At 41.2% G+C, this 25,761-nt stretch overlaps 1 protein-coding gene across 1 annotated transcript in view; it reads left to right on the forward strand.

Annotated features, from left to right (window-relative positions):
- ADA2 (adenosine deaminase 2) overlaps positions 1-25,761 on the forward strand; it is a 131,127-nt gene that overhangs the window by 25,279 nt on the left and 80,087 nt on the right. The window contains 2 exon segments of the mRNA XM_030215327.1: positions 13,123-13,455; positions 23,608-23,833. Of these exon segments, the coding sequence (XP_030071187.1) occupies positions 13,146-13,455; positions 23,608-23,833 (536 nt within the window). The 5' untranslated portion in view covers positions 13,123-13,145.

A 25,761-nucleotide genomic window follows, 5' to 3' on the forward strand; every position in this document is an offset into this window, starting at 1 on the left:
TCTGGACTTATTTCATTTCTGTTATGTCTCAAAGAAAAACGGGGTTTAAACCGTGTGCTACGTGTACTCGTAAACTTTCCCTCACAGATCCTCATTTTAGATGTGTGCGCTGTTTAGGAGAGTCTCACGATACCAAAAATTGTTTTGCTTGTCGAAGTATGTCCCAAAAATCTTTGGACATCAGAGCATTTAAGCTACAACAATATTTAACCTCAGCAGTTCAATCGGAATCGTCATCTGTAAGTTCTCATAAAAACTCTGTCATGTCTGTATCGGTATCGGATGCCCCAGCTATGGTGGAAGAGAATATTACCCCTGCTCTCCCCCTTGCCTTAGTGCCTGGGGATCAGGTGCCTTCCACTCCTGCTCTCCCCCTTGCCTTATGGCCCGGGGATCAGGCTAAAGCTATGTCTAATGGGCAACAAGTACAGTATGAGACTCATCACAGCGATGTCAGGTCTGGATCTCGACGTCGATATCGACGTTCTTCGAGATCAGCTGATCATCAAGCTCGAAGAAGAAGGAGCCAATCCCGCTCTCATTCTTCTGACTCGACTTCGAGCAGTGGACTCGATCGACATCGGAGAATTTCTCGGCAGGGCAGATCCTCTCGATGCCGTCATGATTCCAAACACAGCAATTTATCAAGGCATAGTCGTTCTTCTTCTAACAATCATCGTAAGAGATTACCTTCCACTTCATCATCTGATGTACCTTTGAGAAAACGTTCTAAAGTACATTCTGTTGGAATGTAATTGTATTTTTACATGCATTGCCTGTCACCTATTATTTCTCTGTGATTACTCTGTGACCTCTGATGTGAATAACTTAGAGAGGTCACACAGCTATGCAACTTCCTGTGGGGGTTAGACACAGCAGACACAGCACATGCAGCACATGGAGCACATGGAGCTCATGATCTCTCCTAACCTGAGAGGATCTATGGTGGTGTGAGCATCCATTACCATCTAAGCACATGGAAGGAGCTGATAATACAAATGTATAGTAATATGTATATATAAGCCTGTCTGATTATAATCTAACTGCAAACTGTGAGTAAACAGATGTTTTGTTACTTCAACTTTAAAGTGACTCAGCAGTGAATTATTCAGGGGTGAATGAGAGAGAGATGAAGAAAGAAATTAACATTTCTAAAGCTGAAGCTGTGTGTACTAAAATCTGCTAATTATTTACTACAAATAATCCAACAAAAGGGTTATGGGCCCAGGCTCAGGAATTGAAAAAGAAGAGAAATATTACCAGGCAGAAAAAAAGGCCACATTTTTCTCTTAAGTTTTAAAGGAAAGATTCAGTCTGTCTCTCTCTCCCCCCACACAGCAGACAGAAGGCTAAGAAAATGGCTGAGGGAAGAAATTCACCATTGTTCTATTCTCTCAAGGTGCCTAAATTAACTGAGTTTAATTATCAGCAGTGGGAACTAAGATTCATATGTCTCCTTCGAGCAAAAAGATTAAATATATGCTTAGATCAAGACAGAACAGATGAAAATATGGCTGAATGGGACAATGCAAACTATTATGTGAAGTGCATGCTTTTGGAAGCTCTCTCAGAGAAACAAGCCATATTAGTGGAGGGAAAAGATACACCAAAGGACATTTTATATAAACTGAGAACTATGTATGCAACTACATATGCAAAGCAGCAACCAATTTGGCTGGCAGAGTTGAATGAAACCAAATTAAGGGATAAAAGTAAATGTAATGATCACATTATGCATCTTATGTCTTCATTTCAAAAGCTAGAACTTTCTGGAATTCCCATGTGTGATGCATTGAAAAGAGCATTTCTTTTTACCTCACTATCAAAGAAGTTTGATGTTTTTAGGTCTGTAAATGAGGCCATTGAAGGGCAATCTTTTGAACAGGCAACATCAAAACTAAGGCAGGAATGCATAATAAATGATTCTGAGGAGATGTGTTCTCAAAGCAAGTCAGAGAGAAATGAAACAAATTTCTTGGCAAAGAACAGAGGAAGGCGGAGCTATGGGAAAACTCCACCCAAGGGCAAGCTGATTTGCTACTCATGTGGAAAGGAGGGACATGTATCTAAATGGTGTAAGGAAACACAAAACACTCCCTCTAGCTCACCTAAGCCAATGGAACTAAAGAATTTTCAAACCAGGAAATGTATGAAGGACAAAGATAAACACAAGGGCTTTCTAATGGCAGAAAAATCTTTGACTATAGTAAATAATAATTCAAATGAAAGTACTTGGATTTTGGATTCAGGGAGCACATGCCATTTAACCAATTGTAAGAATTTCTTTCAGGAAATGTGTCCAGAGGAAGGTATTCTTAAAACTGCAAACGCAGGGACTGCTAAGATCCAAGCAAAAGGTATTGGATTCTTAAAATGCAAAGTGTCTAATGAAGTTAAAGAAATTCCTGTAAGTGATGTCTTGTATATTCCCCAAGCAGTTTGCAATATGCTTAGTGTATCTACATTAGATAAGAAGGGATTTGTGATTCATTTTGAAAACAGTAAGTGCACAATCTCTAAAAATGATGAAGTGTATGCTGAAGCTTTTATGCATAATGATGTTTATAAGCTGAACATTTCAGGTGAAGCCTCACATATGGCGCAAGTAAGGAAGAATGATGGTAAATGTAGTCTGGAAATCTGGCATCGCCGCCTGGGACATCGTGATTCTAAGGTGATCCAGGATCTTTACAGTAAGCAACTGGCCACCGGCATTCAGATAAGTGCAGATGCTGGTAAAATGGAGAAATGCATAGACTGTGTTACTCAAAAAGGTGTGAGACCCTCATTTCCTGCATACACAGGAAATAGGAGTAATAAAGTGCTGGACTTAATACACAGTGACTTATGTGGACCGTTTAATATCCCATCATTGGGAAATAACAGATTTGTGCTAATATTCTTGGATGATTTCTCTAGATATTGTGTGGCCTATTTGCTGAAAGAAAAAAGTCAAGTCACAGACATGCTGAAGAAATACGTAGCCATGGTGAGCAATAAATTTGAAAGAAAACCAAAGGTTCTTCAGACCGACAATGGTGGTGAGTTCACTTCACAAAGCATGCGCACATTTCTAGAACAAGAAGGCATTCAACATATCACAACAGTAGCTTATACACCAGAGCAAAATTCTGTTGCAGAGAGAAAATTTAGGTCACTTGTGGAAATGACCAGATGTATGCTGTCAGATAGCAATCTCCCTAAAAGACTATGGGGGGAAGCCATTCTCACAGCAGTGTACCTACAAAACAGAATGCCAACTAAAGGCGCTGAGCGCACACCACATGAGACATGGCATGGTAGGAAGCCAAACCTGTCACATATAAGAACATTTGGAAGTACAGCATATGCTCATGTACCAAAGCAAAGAAGGCATAAGCTGGATTCCACAACAGAAAGGGGCATTTTAGTTGGCTATACTCCAGGACACAAAGGATATAGAATTTTGAATCTGAAAACTGGCATTGTTGGCATAAGACATGTTACATATTTTGATGAAAACAAAAGGGTTGATAAAGGCTGGATTATCCCAGATGAGCCTTATCATCCAGAATATGAAACTAGAACCATAATAGACATGCCAGTGTATATAAATGCCATACCAAGGCAGATGTCTGAAAGCAACTCATCTGTATCTAACGAGGAACAGGCAGAGGAAGCAGACACAGAAAGGATCATTGAAGAAGACAGTACAGTTGGAGAAGGGGAATCAATTGGAGAAGGACTCTCAGATTTAGAGGATGCGGAAAGGTCAGACCAACCTGTTGTCAGACGCTCATCCAGGGAAAACAAAGGTGTTCCACCCCCAAGACTGTCTTACCTAACAAAGTCAGCAGAAGCTCAAGAGCCCTTAACATGGGATGAGATTGAGAAAATGTCAGCAGAAGAAGCTGCTGAATGGCATAAAGCTGCACAAGAAGAAATTGATGCATTGGATAAAAATAATACTTGGATTCTTACAAAATTACCTCCTGGCAAGAAAGCTATAGGATGCAAATGGGTATTCAAGTTAAAAAGGAATGCACAAGGAAAAGTGGAAAGGTATAAAGCCAGATTAGTGGCAAAGGGATATCTTCAAAAATATGGAGAAGATTTTGATGAAGTGTTTGCACCTGTAGTGAAACACACGACAATCAGAACACTTCTGAGCATTGCAGTCTCAAAAGGCATGCAAGTCAACCACATTGATGTGAAAACAGCATTTCTTCACGGAGATATAACTGAAGACTTGTACATGGAACAGCCAACAGGTTTCATAAATACAAAACAAAGACAGCTAGTGTGTAAATTAAACAAAGGTCTTTATGGATTAAAGCAAAGTGCAAAATGTTGGAATGAAAAATTGCATGAAATATTGACCAATTTAGGATTTAAGCAAGGTGAAGCAGATAAATGTTTGTACACTAGGTGCACAAATGGACAATATGCATACATTTTAGCTTTTGTTGATGATCTGCTCATTGCAAGCAAAAGTGAGCAAGAGTACAAGGGCATTGTAAAGTGTTTAAACCTCAATGTTGAGATAAAAGAACTTGGAAATGTGTCATACTATCTTGGTATAGAAATTGAGAAACAAAATGATGGTTCTTATCTTCTAAGCCAGAAGCAGAAAATAAATGAGCTTATTGAAAGTTTAGGTATGCAAGATGCCCAAGTTGTAAGCACTCCCATGATCACTGATTTTCTGAAGGATGAAACAGTAAGAGAACCTTTACCAGATAACATCCAATATAGATCAGCCATAGGTAAGCTTTTATATCTAGCTACCACATACAGGGCTGATATAGCAAATGCAGTAGGAATTTTGAGCAGAAGGGTCAGCTCACCTACCAAATCAGATTGGACTGCAGTTAAAAGGATGGTAAGGTATTTAAAGGGTACCATTGATTGTAAATTAAAGATTTCAGCCAATAGTAATCCAAAACTAATATGTTACTGTGATTCAGATTGGGCAGGGGATCATTCTGATTATAAATCCACAAGTGGATATGTGTTTATGTATGGAAATGTACACATTTCATGGGCCAGTCATAAACAAAGTATTGTGAGTTTGTCTTCTACAGAGGCTGAATATGTGGCAGTATCGGAAGCGTGCAGAGAACTGATGTGGATTGAAAAACTTTTGCTGGATTTCGGAATAGCTGAAAAGAGACCAATCCAGATAATGGAAGATAATCAGAGCTGCATCCGACTGTCACAGAATGACAAGGTTCAGTCACGCACCAAGCACATCGCAACGAAATACCACAACGTGCGAGAGTTGGTGAAAGAAGGGGTCATCAGTCTACACTATTGTCACACCAGTGAGATGACAGCTGACATCATGACCAAACCGTTACCCAAAGAACATTTTGTGAATCTGCGTATAAAGCTTGGACTTTGTATGAATAAATAATTGCATGACAGTTATGCATGAGAAGGGGTTTGTTGGAATGTAATTGTATTTTTACATGCATTGCCTGTCACCTATTATTTCTCTGTGATTACTCTGTGACCTCTGATGTGAATAACTTAGAGAGGTCACACAGCTATGCAACTTCCTGTGGGGGTTAGACACAGCAGACACAGCACATGCAGCACATGGAGCACATGGAGCTCATGATCTCTCCTAACCTGAGAGGATCTATGGTGGTGTGAGCATCCATTACCATCTAAGCACATGGAAGGAGCTGATAATACAAATGTATAGTAATATGTATATATAAGCCTGTCTGATTATAATCTAACTGCAAACTGTGAGTAAACAGATGTTTTGTTACTTCAACTTTAAAGTGACTCAGCAGTGAATTATTCAGGGGTGAATGAGAGAGAGATGAAGAAAGAAATTAACATTTCTAAAGCTGAAGCTGTGTGTACTAAAATCTGCTAATTATTTACTACAAATAATCCAACACATTCTCATTCAGATCACAGCTCTTTCAAGCATAGAGCATCTCGTTATTCAGTATCTCATGCTTCTTCAAGAGCTCAATCAACTTCTTCTTCTTCTACACAATTGAAGATTTTGGAGTTACTGACAAAACTATTACAGAATCAGCAGTCAGTACATGAAATTAAACAAGTACAGTCACCTCATGCTGCACCAGTTCAATCAAATACATTGACTCATATTGAGCAGAGACAACCTATATGGTCTGTGTCTCCATCTAGTTCAGTACAGGAGTGTGTTTCTAATAAATCTTGTATACATTCTCCAGTACCTTCTTTATCTCGCTCCTTGCATCCTGATAATCAGACTCAGTTAGACCTAGAATTACCTTCTACTTCTGACGTTCCACCTGTAAATCACGAAGACAATTTATCTATACAGGATGAATCCTACCATAAATTCTTACAGAAATTGGTAACAGTTTTGAACATAGAAGTCTCTCCGCAAACTGATGCTGCTATGGATAAGAGGTCAGTCACGAAATATTTGAATTTATCTAAACAATTGGTAGCATTACCAATTCCTTCAGTACTCCAGGAGCATCACAAATTAATTTGGAACACCCCTTATTCTATTAGATCTACGCAAAGATCATTAGAAAATAAATATAGGGTGCAAGAAACTTTGGGTCATGGTATGACTCAACTTCCACATGCATCTTTAGTTATAAAATCAGCAATGAGAAGACATAAGTTGCAAAAAGATATTACCAATCACCCACCAACTAAAGATTTAAAATTCATGGACTTATTAGCAAGAAAGAATTTTCAGTCCTCAATGCTCTCAATCCGTATAGCAATCCATATGTTTCACCAAATGGAGTATTTGTATACCATCTTGGATGATCTGTCTAAATTACAGGCAGTATTTCCTCAGCAGGAGACTGCAAATTTTCAACAGATTCTCACCAAATTGGAAGAGAGTTCTAAACAAATGATTCGTACTACACACGATCAATTTGATACATCACTTAGAAACGCAGCAACGGCAATTGCATCTAGGCGTTTCGCATGGTTAAGAGCGTCTGCATTAGGTGAAGATGTTCATGAAAAGGTGGCTGATGCTCCTTGTATGGGTGACTCTTTATTTGGAGATCGAGTTAAACAACTGATTGAAGGTCTTAAAGAAGACTGTACAACTTTAGACATGCTAGAGCAAGATAAGCAGCAGCCTCCAAAACTGAATTACAAAAGACTACCATATTTTAATGCAAGGAATAGATTTCAACAACGAAAATCTTTTGTCCAACAACGGTCTAACTTTCCATTTAAATCTCAGCCTCAACGTTATAATTTTCAGGCTAGAGCAGGTAGAGACCGGAGATCTCAAAGACCTCCTCAAACAAACCAGCAGCAAAAACTCAATCCGTCTTTTTGACCAGTCAGTATCTCTGATTCCGGTGGGGGGCAGAGTTCAACATTTTTTCAGTTCTTGGATGTCTATAACAACAGACAAATGGATTTTAAACATCATTCAACATGGATATTTTCTCAGATTTTCACAGCCCCCACCTATGCGATTACCTACACGTCTGCATGTTCCAAAATCGCAGATCCCATTTTTGCAACAGGAGGTCTCCAGACTCCTCAATCTCAATGCTTTAGAGATTGTACCTGCTCACGACATAAACAAAGGATTTTACTCCCGATTTTTTCTAATAACCAAAAAGGATGGGGGTTACAGAGCAATACTGGATTTAAGACAACTCAACAAATTTCTTCCCAAACACCGTTTTCGAATGTCATCTATACAAACAATTCTTCCTCTGCTAAAACAAGGAGTATGGTTTTCAGCTATAGATCTACAGGATGCATACCTGCATATTCCTATTCATCAATCATCAAGACGATTCCTTCGATTTGTGTGCCAAGATCGACATTACCAGTTCAAGGTTCTACCTTTTGGGCTAACATCAGCTCCCAGAATCTTCTCCAAGTGTGTCATAGCTCCTGTAGCACATTTACATCGTCAGGGTATAACACTTTTCCCATATCTCGACGATTGGTTGATTGTAGCACAATCTCATCAGCAAAATCTTCTTCATTTGCAGAAAACCATGCTCCTTCTCGGAGAGTTAGGTTTAGTGATCAATTACAAGAAATCTCATTTGACCCCCACTCAGAGATTGACATTTATAGGAGCAGATCTGGTCTCATGTCAAGCGTTAGCAAAACTACCATTGAATCGAACACAAGTTTTGATTCAATTAATGCACAATTTTCTGTCAGCGAGGATCATCTCTGCTCGACAAATTCTAATACTGTTAGGCCATATGGCCTCAACGGTCGCTGTTCTACCTGTTGCTCGTCTATATATGCGACCCCTGCAGTGGTATTTAAAGAAAAGATGGAGTCCTATTCTACATCCACTTTCTTCAAAGATATATCTATCAAATCGGATCAAACTACAGATGTTGTGGTGGACAAATCGACATCATCTGCTGGTGGGAGCTCCATTCAATTTACCGACTCCAACCAAGATACTTACCACAGATGCATCAAAGATTGGTTGGGGAGCTCATGTGGATCAGTTCTCAACGCAAGGCCAGTGGACCTTTCAAGAGAGTTGTTCTTCCATAAATCTTCTGGAATTGAGGGCAGTCAGATTAGCTGTTCAAGCTTTCCAACATCTCCTTCATTCACAAGTGATTCAAGTTTGTGTAGACAACCAAGTAGCAATGTTTTACATCAACAAACAGGGTGGTATGGGTTCTCTAACTCTATGTCAAGAAGCAGTCAGACTCTGGGCACTGGTTCTGTCTCTACATTCGGTGATTCGAGCAGTGTATCTCCCAGGTCGTCAAAATCAAATTGCAGATGTCTTGAGCAGACAGCTTCAACCTCACAAATGGTCTTTAAAGAGCACAATTACTCACGCTCTTTTTCAAAGATGGGGTTGGCCTCAAATAGATCTATTCGCATCCCCACGAAACAACAAATGTCAGAAATACTGCTCAAGGTGGCCTTCAAGTCAAAGGATAGCAGCAGATGCGTTTGCCCTTCCTTGGACAAATTATCTATTTTACGCTTTTCCTCCAATTCCTCTAATTCCAAGAGTTCTACAGAAAATCATTCAGGACAAAGCGTCAATAATATTAGTAACACCTTATTGGCCGAGACAAACCTGGTTTCCAGTGCTCACGCAATTAGCTCTGTTCCAGCCTTTTTTCCTTCCTCTCATTCCAGATCTCATATCTCAAAACAATGCACAACTGCTGCATCCAAATCTAATCAAACTTCATCTCACGGCTTGGTTTATTCAAATAATCAATTAGATTCATCCTTTTTTTCTCAACCAGTTTTGGATGTTTTATTATCTTCCAGAAAACACTCAACTAGAGTGGTTTATGCAGCTAAATGGAAGAGATTTCAATGTTGGTGTAGCTCACATCATATGAATCCCATTTCTTGTCCCATTTCGATATTATTGGAGTATTTTCTTCATTTATCTTCATCAGGCATGGCCGTATCTTCGGTTAAGGTTCATATGGCAGCGATTAGTGCTTTTCATGATCCAATTGATGAATGTACAGTGATGTCTCATCCCATCACTAAAAGATTTTTAAAGGGTTTAATCAATCTTCACCCTCCTACTAGCATACCTCCAGTAGCGTGGGATTTGAACCTAGTTCTAGAAAAACTTATGGATCCTCCATTTGAACCACTTACGACAGTTTCCTTACAATTTCTGACTTGGAAAACTTTGTTCCTAGTTGCAATTGCATCAGCTAGAAGGATTGGAGAACTGCAAGCATTGGTTTATTATTCTCCATATACTCAAATTTTACATGACAAAGCAATATTACGTCCTCATCCTAAATTTCTTCCAAAGGTTGTGTCATCTTTCCATGTTAATCAATCCATTATTTTACCAGTCTTTTTTCCACCTCCACATCAATCTGCTCTGCATAGCAGGTTACATACATTGGACTGTACCAGAGCATTATCAATTTACTTACAGAGAACGTCAATTAGTCATAGACCATCACAGCTGTTCCTTTCTTATTCTACGAAAAACAAACAACCAGTATCTAAGAGAACACTTTCTTCTTATGTTACTCACTGTATAAATTTTTGCTATCGGCAACAACAGTCACATCCTCATGTGACAGCCCATAAATTAAGAGCAAAAGCTTCTTCAACTGCATTTTTGCATAGTGCACCTCTTTTGGATATTTGCAGAGCGGCTACTTGGTCATCTCTACATACTTTTTCTAAACATTACTGTCTTGATACAGCATCTAGAGCAGATTCGCTGTTTGGGCTATCGGTCCTACAAGAGGCTATGTAAGCGACAACCTTCCTCCTCCTCCTGTCACAGGTAACATGTATGAATTCAGACTTCTGGGTGCTTTACATTATAATGTCTTATCTAATGTTACCTGTGTATGCTTGGGAGTCTTCAAGAGGTGTGGCTAGAAGATCCTGTCCATGGAAAAATCATAGTTTCTTACCTGTAACGGTAGTTTTCCGTGGACAAAGGATCTTCTAGCCACACAATCCCTCCCTACCCTCCCTGGTTGTCGTAGCTATTTTAATGAACTGACTATTTCTGAGCTGTCAAGGTATTTATAGTACCGGTATAGGCGGGAATGCGCTAATGCTAATATTTTACTTTTAAAGCATTCCTATTGGAGTCCGGGTCTCGCACGTCACCGTGACGAATATTCAAGAGGTGTGGCTAGAAGATCCTTTGTCCACGGAAAACTACCGTTACAGGTAAGAAACTATGATTTTCTGTACTAAAGCTCTCCCTAGAGTCTGAATAAAGAGGGTGGAGGGTGTTGATTGATTCTGCGTATATTTGTTGCTGGGAGAAAACAGATTCAATAATTTTGGAAAGAAATGGAAGATTAGACACAGGATGATAATTTGCTTGTAGTGGGTCCAAATTAGACTTCTTAAAAATTGGCCTGATAATAGCAGTTTTGATCTCCAAGGGGATATTAAACTGCTAGAAATCATAGAAAGCATGATAGAATATAGTTCAACAGATGGCTGTAATAGCCACATAGAGGGAATTGGATCCAGTGGACAAGATGTAATGTGCACTTGTCTCAGCATTTTTATTAATACTGATACAGCTGGAATATTGAAGGATGACAATGACAACTTCAGCGCTGAAGGTAATGGTGGGTTCAATGTAGTCTCTAAAAGTGGCAGAAAAGTAGCTTGAAGTGATACGAGAAGTAAGAAGCTAAAGTCTCGGAGGTAAATTGTGGGTGTTGTCTCACTGAATGGTGGAAACTGCAAGTTGCTTTCTTATGAACGGTTTTTAGAGGCGCTATGATGTCAAGGAAACTACACAAGTGAGAATTTCATAAATTAACTTGTTGATCAAGTGGAAGATTATTGAAATCATTAGGGAAGGGAGCCCCTAAACTGGGTAAAGACTTTGGAACAATATGGTAAAGATGTCTAGTCTGACACTGTTCTGAAAATGAAGAGCAAAAAGTTGAAAGAACACACAACAGTGGTCAGTCCAAGAAGGTCCAAGAGGTAAAGTATACAAAGAGGAGCAAGACCATATAGGGGCTATCATGAATGATAACCAAGTCAAGGGTGTGACCCACAGAGTGGGTGGGGACTGATACACATTGACATAGGCCTAAGATCAGACAAAAATTAAAAAAAAGAGACAGCACTTGGGTTTGACATAACATCAGTGTATATGTTGAAGTCCTCTAGAATTAGTAGAGTAGGGAACTATCCTGCTTATTTTCGAAGGAGAAGGGCGCCCACCTTCTGACACTAATCGGGAGATGGGCGTCCTTCTCCTAAGGTCGCCCAAATCGGCATAATTGAAAGCTGATTTTGGTCATCCTCAACTGCTTTCCGTCGTGGGGACGACCAAAGTTCAAGGGGGCGTGTCGGCAGAGTACCAAAGGCGGGACAGGGGTGTGGTTAACAGATGGGCATCCTCGGCCGATAATGGAAAAAAGAAGGGCGTCCCTCATGAGCATTTGGCCGACTTGGTCCATTTTTTTTAAGACCAAGCATCAAAAAGGTGCCCAAACTGACCAGATGACCACCGGAGGGAATTGGGGATGACCTCCCCTGACTTCCTCAGTGGTCATTAACCACCTCCCACCCCGAAAAAAACTTCAAAAAGTTTTGTCTTTTTTTTTTTTTTTAGAGTATGTCCTTCGCTATGCCTCCGTCCCTGCGACGGCAGTTGAGGACGTCCAAAATGTGGATGTTTCTGTGAGAAGGACATCCATGCCTTTGCTATGCCTCTGACACCCTCTTTATTTAATTATTTGGATTTTGGATCACAGGTAGCAGCAGTTGGATTTGAACTGGCCACCTCTGGATTGCAAGACCAGTGCTCTAACCACTAGGCCACTCCACCACTCCACTCCCTTGAAATTTGGCCATCCCTGTGGGGGGGGGGGCAGTATGCAGGTCCCTGGGGGGGGGGGGGGGAGGTATGTGTGTGTCAGTGGAGGCATAATGAAGGCGTGGACGTCCTTCTTTGAAACATTTTGGATGTCTTCAACTGCCCCCCACAGGGATGGCAAAATTTCAAGGGAGTGGAGTAGAGTGAAAGAGTGGCCTAGTGGTTAGAGCACTGGTCTTGCAATCTAGAGGTGGCTGGTTCAAATCCCACTGCTGCTACTTGTGATCCAAAATATAAATAAATAAAATAAAGAGGGTGTCAGAGGCATAGCAAAGGCATAGATGTCCTTCTCACAGAAACATCCACATTTTGGACGTCCTCCTCAACTGCCGTTGCTTCCCCTTCTTAGGAAGGAAATCGTGTGCAAATGAGCTAACAGCGAGCAGCACATAACCATTTAGTACCATTGAAAATAACCAGTTAGCAGCAAACTGAAAACTGGCTCTTTTGGGGGTGTTCCATGGGCGGAGTTGGCACTTGGCCAGTTAAGCGCTGTTAACCAGCATCTAAGCACAGGATAACCATAAATAGAGCTGACTGTTACGCGATAACCCATAGCTGGTTAAATGCTGAATATTGCACCAAACCGGCTATGTATTAACTGGCTCCATAAACCTGGAAATTCAGTGCCAGTGCCCAGACATGGCCCAGCACTGAATTTCCAGACTTAACGTTGGTGGTGGTCAGCAAATCGATGGTCACCACCGGCTGAATATTGGGCCCTTTGTGGTTTAGGACCTTACACTAGTCTTTGGGCTGGAAATGCTAACATTGTCCGTTTTCACTTTTATCAGCTTTGGCAGCTGGATTGCTGAAAATGAAGGCTGGCAGTGGTGGTCAGCTGGCTGTTCTCCTCCTTTTCTGTTTGGTTTCCATTTGCTCCCTAATGCCACTGACTAAAGATCGAGAGGAGCTAATTAGCAAGGAGGAATTCCTTCAGACTGGTGGCAACGTGGTGCTAACTGCGAGAGAGAAGCAAGTTAATGAGATGCTGATGAATATCAAAGAGAAGGAGAGAACAGACGCCATGAAAACTGGACAGTTTCCTCCCAGCATGCATTTCTTCAGGGCAAAGAAGCTCATTGAACAAAGCATCATCTTTGATATATTAAAGAAAATGCCAAAAGGTATGTGATTGTCTTGCAAACGTGCCAAACTATAGAAAATGGTGGAGAATACTAGAAAAGATGAATTCCTCAGTAGAATTCCATAAAGCGGGATATCATTTTGCAGGAACTTTGGAAAAATTATGAAGGTAATTCTATGAAGTGGGCGCCAATATTTAGGTACCAAGAAAGCATTTAAATGACTGTCATATACGTGCACATAGGTGCATAAATGCCAGTATTCCAGCTACACACACTATTCTATAAACTGGTACCTAAATGTAATGACACGTAGTTTGAAGATGGGTGTACACATGGGCAGAGTCTGGGTGGGGCACACAGTTACACATGTAAATTATTGCATAGTATAATTTACATGTATTTTTGGCAGCAAGGCAAGCTTTGTGTCTGGTGTAAGTGCTTGCACGTAAAACATGTGTAGATTTGCTCTGCTACGTTGGTATTCTATAAAGAAAAGTAGGCACTTGAAGAGCAATTCTATAAGCTGGGCCTAACGTTGAAAAGCAATTCTATAAGCTGGGCCTAATGTTAGGCGTCAAATACACATGTAGGTTGTACAATACCAGCACTTACTTATGTCATTGGTGCCAATAAGTGAAATTTATGCAAAAAGTGCTAAGGGCTATTTTATAAAGTACAGACAAAAATAATTTACCCCAGGATTCCATATATGGTGCTCAGATTTGCACACTGAAATTTGAGCATGGTCCCAAGATGCATGCGCAAATTAATTGAATAACAAGCTCAGAACCATCAATAATTGGGTGCCAGCAACCAATTATTGAGGTTCATTGGCACCCATTAGAATCTGCATGCGCATCTGGCTACACGCTATTCTATAAGGCAGGGGCCTGACTCCCATAGTGCATATCTGAACAGGGAGTGTGGACATGGGAGGGCAGGAGCATTCCAAAACGTTGTATGCATACTTACAGAATAATGGCTCAGCGTGCCTAACTTGGGCACCAGCATTTACATCAGGTTTTAGCAGTCGTAAGTCTGGCACCCAAATCTAGGTGCACAAATTGGTGCCCATTTTTAAGTGCAATGAATAGAATTTCCCCCTTAGGGGGGAGATTCTATACTGTATATAGCACCTAAAATATTGGTGTGGAAATCAATGCCGACTTAAGCATATTCTATAAGTGGCACCTAGATTTAGGTGAGGTATATAGAATACGCTTGGTGATTTATGCACGTAAATTCTAATTATTACCAATTTGTGTTCATTATTTTTTGTTAAGTGCTGTTGTGAACACTAATTAACTTAAGATAATTAACTTGCACGCGTTGTTATAGACTCTGCTTGGATTTCAGCACAGATCTCAAGGTGTGCTATATAGAATCTGGGGGTTACTGCATAACTCTAATGGCAGAGAGTCTACCAGAGGTAGATGAACACCAAAATCCCACAAGAAATCAACAGTAAAAAGACAGTGGGAAGGGGGCCAATGACTCAAGAGCCCAGGACAACAGACAAATATCTGAAATGATTTATTGAAGACTCGACACAGATCTGTGTTTCGGCCACAGGCCTGCCTCAGGAGTCTTGGTAGCTGCATGAATGGGTAAATCTCCAAAAGATGGTTACCTTAAGGTGTTGTAGTACGTAGTTGGTCTTAAAAAAGACTTTGGATAAAAATCAGCGCGGGAGCTATAACAGTGTATCCGCATTAAAGCTGTAAGGGACAACATGAGGGAGGAGCATAGGTGGCCCATGGGTGTGTCACCAAGTGATGTGCGCAACTTATAGAATACTATCAGTTGCATGAGTTGTTTGGCACACATAGGTGCATAAGGAGGCATATTTTCAAAGCACTTAGCCTTCCAAAGTTCCATAGAAACCTATGGAATTTTGGAAGGCTAAGTGCTTTGAAAATATGCCTCAAAGTATACTAGCCAGTGACCTGCCGTAAGTGGGCATGCCTATGTTTTGGCGCACCAGTGCACCTTCACTGTAGTATTTTATAACAGCTTAGACGCACCCTGAAGCTGTTACAGAATTGGGCCTATGTGCATCGCACTGTAGTACTTAAGTTGAGGTGCCAAGTTATAAGAACATAAGTGTTGCCATACTGGGACAGACCGAAGGTCCATCAAGCCCAGTATCCTGTTTCCAACAGTGGCCAATCCACGTCACAGGTATCTGGCAAGATCCCAGTACAGTAAAACAGATTTATGCTGCTTATCCTAGAAGTAGTGGATTTTCCCAACTCCATATCTTAAAAATGGCTTGCTTATTTATTTATTTATTCATTCATTCATTCTTATATCCCACTATTATCGAAAAACAAGTTTTGGTTCAAAGTGGCTTACAATTTACATTTTGGTGGAGTTACAATAGTGTTATGTAATGTGACGAGGGCATCTATAGTTTGTGTGGTTATTCATAGAGTTTTTAAGAAAAAGATTTGAAGTGAAAAAGCAGTGGTAGCTTTTGTGCTCAATTGTAGAGTTTTGGTGACATCTGTTCATATAGCTTGTGAAAAGGTAGATTTGAAAGGAAGGCGACGATATCTTTGTGATTAGCTGTAGAATTTTTTGGAAGAGGTAGGTTTTCATTTCTTTTCTGAATTGGAAGAGATTTGTGATGCTTCTTATGTTGTGATTCTTGTTATGGTTTTTGGTATCTAGTTCCACCATTTGGAACCCAGGTAGCCAAATCCTACTGTGTAGATAGTTATTGACTTTTCTTTTAGGAAATTATCCAAAATACCCTGCTAAGCTAACTGCTTTTACCACATTCTCTGGAAAAGAATTTCAGAGTTTAATTACATGTTGAGTGAAGAAATATTTTCTCCGGTTTGTTTTAAATTTACCACTTAATAGTTTCACTGTGTGCCCCCTAGTCCTAGTATTTTTGGAAAGAGTAAACAAGCGATTCACTTCTACCCCCATACTTTTCTTTATAGAATAGACTTCAAATTGGCACCTTCTTGGCACCTTCTTGGCACCTAAAGAGAGACGCACTGTTTTGAAATGACCGTCCATGAGCCAAAATAAACCCATAATATTGAGAAATATGTAAGGTTGTAATTGAACATAAAATGGAGTTATAGCTGTTAGACATCTATCCGTCCTCTTCCTTTTGGCTGGTGTACCCTTCTAGGCCATCAGAGAAAAGTAACCGTAAGAAACAGAGAGCTAAAATCCTCTTAGTATATGTAAACTTTGCATTATGACTTGGAATATCTGTGCAAATAGTGCTTGCACATCAGAGAACTAAACTGGATGCAGCTCTGGATGGGCATTTTATTCTACTGCTGTCTGTACACACTGTTATGCAATAAAGGGATTAACAGGCTGGGGTTTAGCAAAATTAATGCATTTTCATGATAGAGTTTTAAAAAAAAGGCGTATTGAGGCTGGACTGATGTCTCATAGAAAAACACTGAATTTAGATCCTAAGCTTGACTCCTGCTCCTTAGATCAGCTGTGACTAGAAATACTGTGGAGGTAGAATTCCTGTTTCAAAGTGATTCAGTTGAAATATTCCAAAGTGTTTATTCATCAATAATAAATACAGGCAAAACCCAACATGGGCCATGTTTTGGCACGCTAGCCTTCATTAGGGTCCTCATGGAAAAACATAAATATAAATTGACATTAATTAAAAAAAAACCTTATACTTACATAAAGGCAATAAAAATGAAAATGATGAATATAAATGTTGGTGCACATAAAAATGCTATCCATAAATGAATAAAAATGTGTAACAAATCTAAAATGATGTGAAAGTTTGTGGAAAAAGTGAGTAAAAATGTGAAAAAATAAAATATATAATAAAAAAGCGATAGTGAAACAATGTGACTAATAAATCAATAATATGTGGTGTTTAAGATAACTGCATAGTATAGAAAATGTTAAAAGTGACACAGACACTAAACATTAGAAAAGTATGTATAAAAAAAAAGGAGATAAAGAACCCAAGTAAGAGATACTAAAAATAAGCTCAGAAACAAAAAGGAACACAAAGAGTACCTGTATTGAGCCAATAAATATACAACGATGAACTTGATTGCTTATTACTGTTATTTAACAGATAAGATACGCTGAAATATGAAAAAGTATATATCTTTACTAGACTAAAGAGACCCAAATAAGCTACTATCTCTGCCTACATAATGAGAAAAAAAATATGTAACATGAATGTAGTAATGAGAATAAAATAGAAGTGCTGTAACAATAATGACAAACATTACTGTAAATATATAATTTTTTTTTTTTTACATTTGTACCCTGTACTTTCCCACTCATGGCAGGCTCTATGTGGCAGGCAATGGAGGGTTAAGTGACTTGCCCAGAGTCACAAGGAGCTGCCTGTGCCGGGAATCGAACTCAGTTCCCCAGGACCAAAGTCCACCACCCTAACCACTAGGCCACTCCTCTGGTGCTATAAATGTCCTCTATAAGCTGAATATAGAGCATAAAATGTGCAGTACTATATGTATCATAATTATAAAGCACTACAACGGATGGCGGCAAGTGAAGAAATTAATCAAATAAATGCTACAATCTAAATTTCCAGAGTCACTACACAATATGTATATATAACACATAAGGTAGTGTTAGCACGCGCTAAAAATGCTAGCGTGAACCTTAGTAAACAGGGCCCTAAATACACTAAGTAATTTTTGACACATCTGAATGTGGGTCAGAAACGGAACCGCTAAAACGGATACCACAAATAAAAAGGACTAAGTGCCAAAAACCAGACATCTGCCGCAAGTTGTAAAAGATGAGAATTACCTTGGTCCCAAGATACTCCAAACACAATGATTGCACTGCATCCGGAGGTCAATACTCAAATGGTTGAAAACTTCCCGCAACGTGAGAGAGACCATTATAAGATACGTGATATCCCATGCATATGTATAGTAACGATGTATAAGCTGACAAATACATAATGTATGAAATGACGTAACGCTCTATGCATTATGTTTATGTCATTCCGTGAGGCCCCCTGACGAAGGCTAGAGTGCCAAAACACAGCCCGTGTCGGGTTTTGCCTGCATTTATTATTGGTAAATAAACACTTTCGAACATTTGAACTGAATGACTTTGAAACTTGTGTTCTTTGGACTTGTGGTTTTGGCTTCTGTTTGCTGCTTTCCTGTGGAAGATTTTGTTGTTTTCTGTTTTTCTTTGTTTTTAGTTAGAATTCCTATCCCCTGAGAAAAGGGCATCCCTGTCCGTGCACCAGAGGGACCCCTAGTGGCTAAGTCAAGGTTGTGCCGTATTCTGGAGGGCACTGTAACATCTCTTAGCCAAAGGGTTGTCATCATGGTAGATCAGCTCAGGACTGTAGCCAAGGGGATGCATATGGTGTGGTGGCACATGGTGCATCTTAGAAAGGAGTCTAGATTAAGCTGTTAGATGGTGTGTTATGACAAAACTATTATTCTTGCCTTCATGGTGAAGGGGGGTGTTTCAGCTATTTCAGCATTAAAGTTCTGACTTCTCACTGGGCTAGATGGGAGGGTAACTATTGCAGGCTGATTTATTTATTTATTTATGACATTTATATCCTGCATTAGCCCGAGTAGGAGTCAGGTTCAGTGTGGCTTACATAACAATTAGAAAAGCATGAACATGTTCAAAATATATTAACAAAAAGTAAAATATTATGTGTTAGACCAGTAAAACTTGAGTTAGGAGCAGATGTAATTAAATACTTAGGGCCCTGTTTACTAAGCCGTGTTATAGGCGTGTTAACGTCTTTAACACATGTTAACCATGTATGCGCCTACAATATCCCTACAGGCGCCTACATGGTTAGTACGCTAATTGTAGGCACGTAAAAATTGTAGGCACATAAAAAACACTAACTGCTTATTTCCTTAAAGGCTAGACTGAAGAAGTGAGTTTTCAATAGACTTCGGAATAATAAATAATCATCGGTGCATTTGATGGTTGCAAATTTTAGTGCCTTGATATGAAAAGTTAGGACTGAATGTTCAGTGTTAAGCACCTATCTGGATACCGACACTGAATATCCAAGTGTTTGGTGGTACTGGAAGTTACCCAGTTTTGGCTGATATTTAGTTCCATACCTGGATAGCTAACAGGGCATGGCTAGCACCAGGACAGCATTACATTTTATGTTATATGGTTCTTTTATTCTGCAACAACCAATAATAGCTATATGTGGATCATATAATCAATCAAAAGAAACAACAGGAACACTCACCCTTCAGTTACAATAACAAAGTCTTACATCACAGGGTGTTTTATTTCTAGATACAGTTACAATAATAAAGCCTGGTCATGAATAAGGCTAAAATCAGAGAATGAAAGGCATCAAGGGCAAAGAATAGATGCACAGTGCATAGTTGCCATAGAAGAATAAATTTAACCTTACATAATATGATACCTGGGGCTCCAAAGACAGACAAGAATCTAAGATTATGCCCAGATAACGAAAACTATATGAAGTGCAATGTGCCTGGTTAGGTATCCAGACACTAGCTTTGAATATTTGTGGTGCCTGGATAACTTCTGGGTTCACCCTGACTTCATCCCCTGAACCAGTGCAGCACTAACCAGATAGAGCTGTGGGGTCAGTGCTAATAATCAGGGGTGTAGCCACGGGTGGGCCTGGATGGGCCTGGGCCCACCCAGCAACGATGCAACTCAGCCAATGAAAAAGCGCGAGTTCAGCTTTCCCTCCTCCTCCCAGCCACCCGCTGGCGCGCTGCAGGTTTTGTTCCCTCCCCTGTCAATCCCATCCAGTAGTGGTGTTAGCTCTGCTGAGCCGCGCGGCACTGGAGTCGTCTGCACGCTGCTATGAGTGCTTCCTCTGCACTGGCCCCCCCTCTTCAGAAAGAGTATCGGAAAAGGTGAGGCCGGCCGGAAGGAAGCAATCGTTTAGCGGCAGCGTGCAGCTCCGCTGCCGACGTCCGGCAGGGATAGAAGGGGAGAGAGGGCCTGTGGCGCGCCGGCGGGTGCTTGGAGGTGGGAAAGAACGACGATGACGGCGAAAAGGTACAGCTGCAGCATGTCAGCGGGTGGCTGGGGGAGAGGGGAAAAAGGTGCAGCATGCTGGCAGGTGGCTTGAGGGGTCAGGGAGAGAGGGAGAGACAGGAGCACTGTTGAGACGAGGGAGTGAGACAGGGTAGTGCTAGGTGGGGTGGAGGAATGGAGAGATGCTGCAAGGGGAAAGAGAGGGAGAATTGTTGGATATGGGTGGGGTGGGGTGGGATGGGGAGAGGGAGGGAAAGGCTGCATAGGAGTGGTAAAGGACCAGAGAGAAAAAAAGTGTTGGATATGGAAATGGAAGGAAAGGAGGGAGAGATGAGAGGGGAAATGTTGAACATGGCATTGAGGTGAGGGGAAGGAAGGATGGAGAGATGCTGTGTGTGTGTGTGTGGGGGGGGGGGGGGGAAGAGGTATTAGACCAGGGGCTCAAGGCAGGGAGAGGGAGAAAAGTTGGACATGAAGGTGGAGGAGAGGAAAGGAGAGATGCACAAGCGGGGGAGGGGAGAAAGAGGGACGATGGATCCAGGGAGAGAAGATGGACAATGGATGGTAGGGAAGAGAAAGGGAAAAATGCTGAACAATGGGGGAGGGGAGAGAGATGGGACAGGAAGATGCTGGTGGTGGGAGGTAAAAGGGATAGGGAGATAGGCTAGAGGGTGAGGATGGGAGAAAGAGGGAATGGTGGAAAGCATGGGGAAGAGGCCCAAGGAGTGGAGATGGCAAGGAAATAAATGAGAGAACAGTGATTACAGGGGTAGAAATATGGTAATGGTGCGTAGATTGAAGATGGAAAGGAATGATAGGCAGGGAAGGAGAGAGATGGGGAATGGGAGAGCTAGTGGGTTAAAGGAAATGGAAATGTGATAGATATCTGAAAAGTAAAAAGAAGGAAAAGATTTAGAAAGAGGATGAAATTTCAGTGTACAGAGGCAGAAAAGAAAGAAAGGAAAGAGCTAAAATGGAAAGATCAATATTTCAGAGGCAGGTGTAGTGAGGAAATGAAATGGCAGGAGAAAAAAAGACAAATGGACAGCCGCTTGAAGAATTAGCAGAAGACAGGAAAGCGGGAAAGAGAAATTGGAACCAACATGATGGAAATATAAAATGTCCAGACAATAAAGGTAGAAAAATCATTTTATTTTGAATGTTTTAAATGGAATATGTTAGCTTTGGGAAATGTGCATAGTGGATATATTTTTATTGTGTTAAGTAGAAAAGGAAATGCGCTTTTGTTTTGTTTTCTCCAGTGTTGCAGTGCATGCTGAGGGTTCCCAGTTCAATTTTGTCTACATATTTTTATTTCTAATTTGTGATCCCTTGTTCTGTAATTTGTGAGGGTCTGTCAGTGTGACTGTAATGGCAGGTGAAGAGATTGGAAAGGAGAGGGAATTGGGGGGGGAGGGGCGTCTTTGTTTTCTGCCCTGGTCACCAGCATGGTTAACAGCAGCCCTGAACCTTGCTATGGCTAGTGGGGATCCCCAAGCCTTGCCAGCTGGGGATCTCTTCCGGGGCTGGCCGGAGCTGCCTTTCGCCGAGCTTGGCAGATGGGGGCAGCATCCTGGAGCTACTGACAACTAAGCATGTATGGGGTGCTGGTATCAGTGGCTTGAGGAGTTGCTACTGCCTGCTGGGCTTGGCGGGGAGGAGTTGTGGCCATCTCTGGTGGAGGTCCCCAGCTGACGGAGATTGGGGATCCTCATCAGCTAAAGTATTTATATTTTGAGTTGGGAAGTGCTGGGGGAAAGGGGTGGGGGGGGGGGGGGGAGAGTAAATGTTGTGCCCTTTGTGCTCAGGCCCACCCAAAATTGGTTGTCTGGCTACGCCACTGGCTAACATTCAGCAGCACTCCTCTGACCCAATAGAGTAGGCTGGTTTGGTGGCTTATCTCTAAATGCTGTGAAGGATCAGAATTCAATTTCTGGGACAGGTTTCTCCTCCCTGGATCAGCTGGAGCTAGGGATTCCGCTGAAGCAATTTTCACAGTCTCTCTGGTGCAGAAAGACTCATCCATCGCTTAGGGTTAACATTATCTGACTGGTTCCCAGAGGGAGCCATGGACTGTTGCAGCCACAGCAGGCATATAAAAATGAATGACAAACGCTGGGTAATTGCAAACAAAAGCTTATAGCTGTATAGTCTAGTAGAGGCTGGTTCTGATTGAATTGAAGCCCAAAGCTAGGGGAGAAAACTGCAGGGCCAAATTGAAAAGGAAAATGTGAAAGGTTAGTGCATTCTGCAGGATAATGCTGAGTCTATCAGAGCAGTCTTCCACTTCCCATCCACTGAAGGGATGCCACTGTACTGACACACTTTTTGTAAGTATTAGGGGTCCCATATAAAATATGGGACAAATCCATTGCAAATGAAAGGCTGTGAAACCAGATCCCAGCATTGATTCCAGGAGGAAACTGCTGTGTCAAAAAAAACAATTGGTTGGTTTAGAAAAACAAGTAATGACCAGATTTGGGATGCACGCATACCTGATTCTGGAAGTTCTGTGGCCGTTAGGTGTGGACTGAGCTAGAAGGAAGGGGGATGAGATACACCCCGTATAATTGTGAATGAAGGTTTATGACATCATAACTCCAGTAGAGGTCAAAGCCCAAAAGAGAAGGAAACTACCAGATTCAAAAAAAGAAAAGCCCCACCCCCATACAAATTATCTTTATTAACTAACCAGGCGACACACAATATAAATCATTCTGACAAAAGAAATCTGATCTATGAGAAAGATGGCAGCTTGAACAGTGTAGCACATTTTTCAGTGCATGAACTAACTATTGAAGCAGTCCTATTATTGCCCACTATTAACTTAATTGGCCAGCAATGAATATTCACTTAGCTGGTTTAGTTGGTGCCAGCCAAAAAACCCTGGATATTGATTGCTGGTCATCAGAAATGGCCCGACATTGAATATTCAAGGGTTAAGCACTACATTATGCAAGCTGCCACCCGCAGACTAAATATTGGCCCCCTTGTGTTTTACTTACTGGAGGGATTTTAATTTAGTTGAAATTGATTGGGAAAGGGTGAACAAAGCCCTCAAGTATGACTCTTATGAAAGGAAGAAGCAGATTAAATCTAAATGTGATCCCTACCCTCTTGAACACATTGCATTATCAATTGTTTATCTTCTCTTGTTTCAATGTCTGTCTCCTCTACCACCCCCTGCAGGTGCTGCATTACACTTACATGACTTTGGAATTCTCAGCGTTGACTGGCTGGTGAAAAATGTCACATACCGGCCTGATTGCTACATCTGCTTCACTGGCATGGAAACTGTTCGTTTTGTATTTGCACATCCGGCTCCCATAGCCCCACCGCCACCTAACTGCTCCGAGTGGAATTTACTGGCAACCTACCGAAAACAGCTGAGCAATGTCTCCAAGTTTGACAACAGGTGTGTAACCCTGTGTCCTTCTCTCTGGCAAGTTAATAATAAATAGAAATTTAAAAAAACAAAAGGAAAATAAGGTGATGCCAACTAACTTAAAACATTTTCACTAACTTTCAGATGTGCACTCCATGGGAGACAGTTTTCTATTATAGACTGTTAAGGAGTAGGGGTTTGTTCTGAACCATGTGCTTTTGAGTGACTGTCGATCTTCCCCCAGTTTCCAGTTTAAAAGCTGCTCTATCTCCTTTTTAAATGCCGATGCCAGCAGCCTGGTCCCATCCTGGTTAAGGTGGAGCCCATCTTTCTGGAATAGGCTCCCCCTTCCCCAGAATGTTGAGCAGTTCCTAACAAATCTAAAACCCTCCTCTCTGCACCATCGCCTCATCCATGCATTGAGACTCCAGAGCTCTGCCTGTCTCTTAGGTCCTGTGCGTGGAACAGGGAGCACTTCTGAAACTGGTACCCTGGATGTTCTAGAACCTGTCTCCCACATTTTTCTATGTCATTGGAACCCATGACAGCAGGTTCCTCCCCAGCACTGTATATAATCTTATCTAGGTGACACGTGAGGTCCGCCATCTTCAAACCAGGCAGGAAAGTAACCAAGCGATTCTTATGTCCACCAGTCACCCAGTTATCTACATGCCTAATGATCGAATCTCCAACTACAACAGCCATCCTAACTCTCCCCTCCTGGGCAGAAGCCCCTGGAGACACATTCTCTGTTTGAGAGGATATTGCATCTCCTAAAGGGCATGTCCTGGCTACAGGATCACTTCCTGCCTCTCTACAGTGAGGCTGTCCCTTCAGGAGATCTTTCTCCTTCATGGCAGTACAAAAGTTTGTCAGACTGGAGGTAGGAATTCTCTACTATGTCCCTGTAGGCCTCCTCTATAACCCTCTCTGTCTGCCTCAGCTACTCCAAGTCTGTTATTCTAGCCTCCAGATATTGGACCCTGAGTGCAAGGAGCTCTGAGTAAACACGTATCACTTCTCTTCATCTGGGAGAGAATCAAACATGTGACAATCAATGCAAAAGACTGGATAGCCCCCATCTCGAAGCTGGACTGATGCCTGCATCTTATTATTAATGATTTCTAATGAAGTTGCTATTGGAGTGTGAATATGTAAACTAAAGTCTCTTAAGATGGTTAGTTACATGCTAGGCGATCCTAATATTTGGGGCCTAATTTGTTAAGCTGCACTAGTGGTTCCCATTCGGAAATGCCGATAGAGCCCATTCAAAGAGCCAGGCTGATGGCATCGGCATGTAACAAGGAGATAGAGCAGCTTTTAAATTAGAGACTGGAAGAAGGCCAACAGTTGCTCAAGACTACCATAGTAGAGAGATTAAATGAATTCTTGTTTCGGTCTTCACCAAGGAAGATTTGGGAGAGATACCAGTGCCAGAAATGGTATTCAAAGCTGATGAGTGGGAGAAACTGAATGAAATCTCTATAAACCTGGAGGATGTAATGGGGCAATTTGACAAATTGAAGAGTAGCAAATCTCCTGGACTGGATGGTATTCATACCAGAGTACTGATAGAATTGAAAAATGAACTTGTGGAACTATTGTTAGTAGTATGTAATTTATCTTTTAAAATCGAGCATGGTACTGGAAGATTGGAGGGTGGCCAATGTAATGCCAATTTTAAAAAAAGGTTCCAGAGGTGATCCGGGAAATTATAGACTGGTGAGCCTGATGTTGGTGCCTGGCAAAATGGTAGAGACTATTTAAAGAACAAAATTACAAAGCATATTCAAAAGCATGGATTAATGAGACAAACCCAACATGGATTTAGTGGAGGAAATTGGACAATCATGGGATAGAAGGTAGTGTTCTATTGTGGATTAAAAACTGGTTAAAAGATGGAAAACAGAGAGTAGGGTTAAATGGTCAGTATTCTCAATGGAGAAGGGTAGATAGTG

The sequence above is a fragment of the Microcaecilia unicolor genome, chromosome 9 (genome assembly GCF_901765095.1).
Source record: "Microcaecilia unicolor chromosome 9, aMicUni1.1, whole genome shotgun sequence".
Taxonomy (NCBI): Eukaryota; Metazoa; Chordata; class Amphibia; order Gymnophiona; family Siphonopidae; genus Microcaecilia; species Microcaecilia unicolor.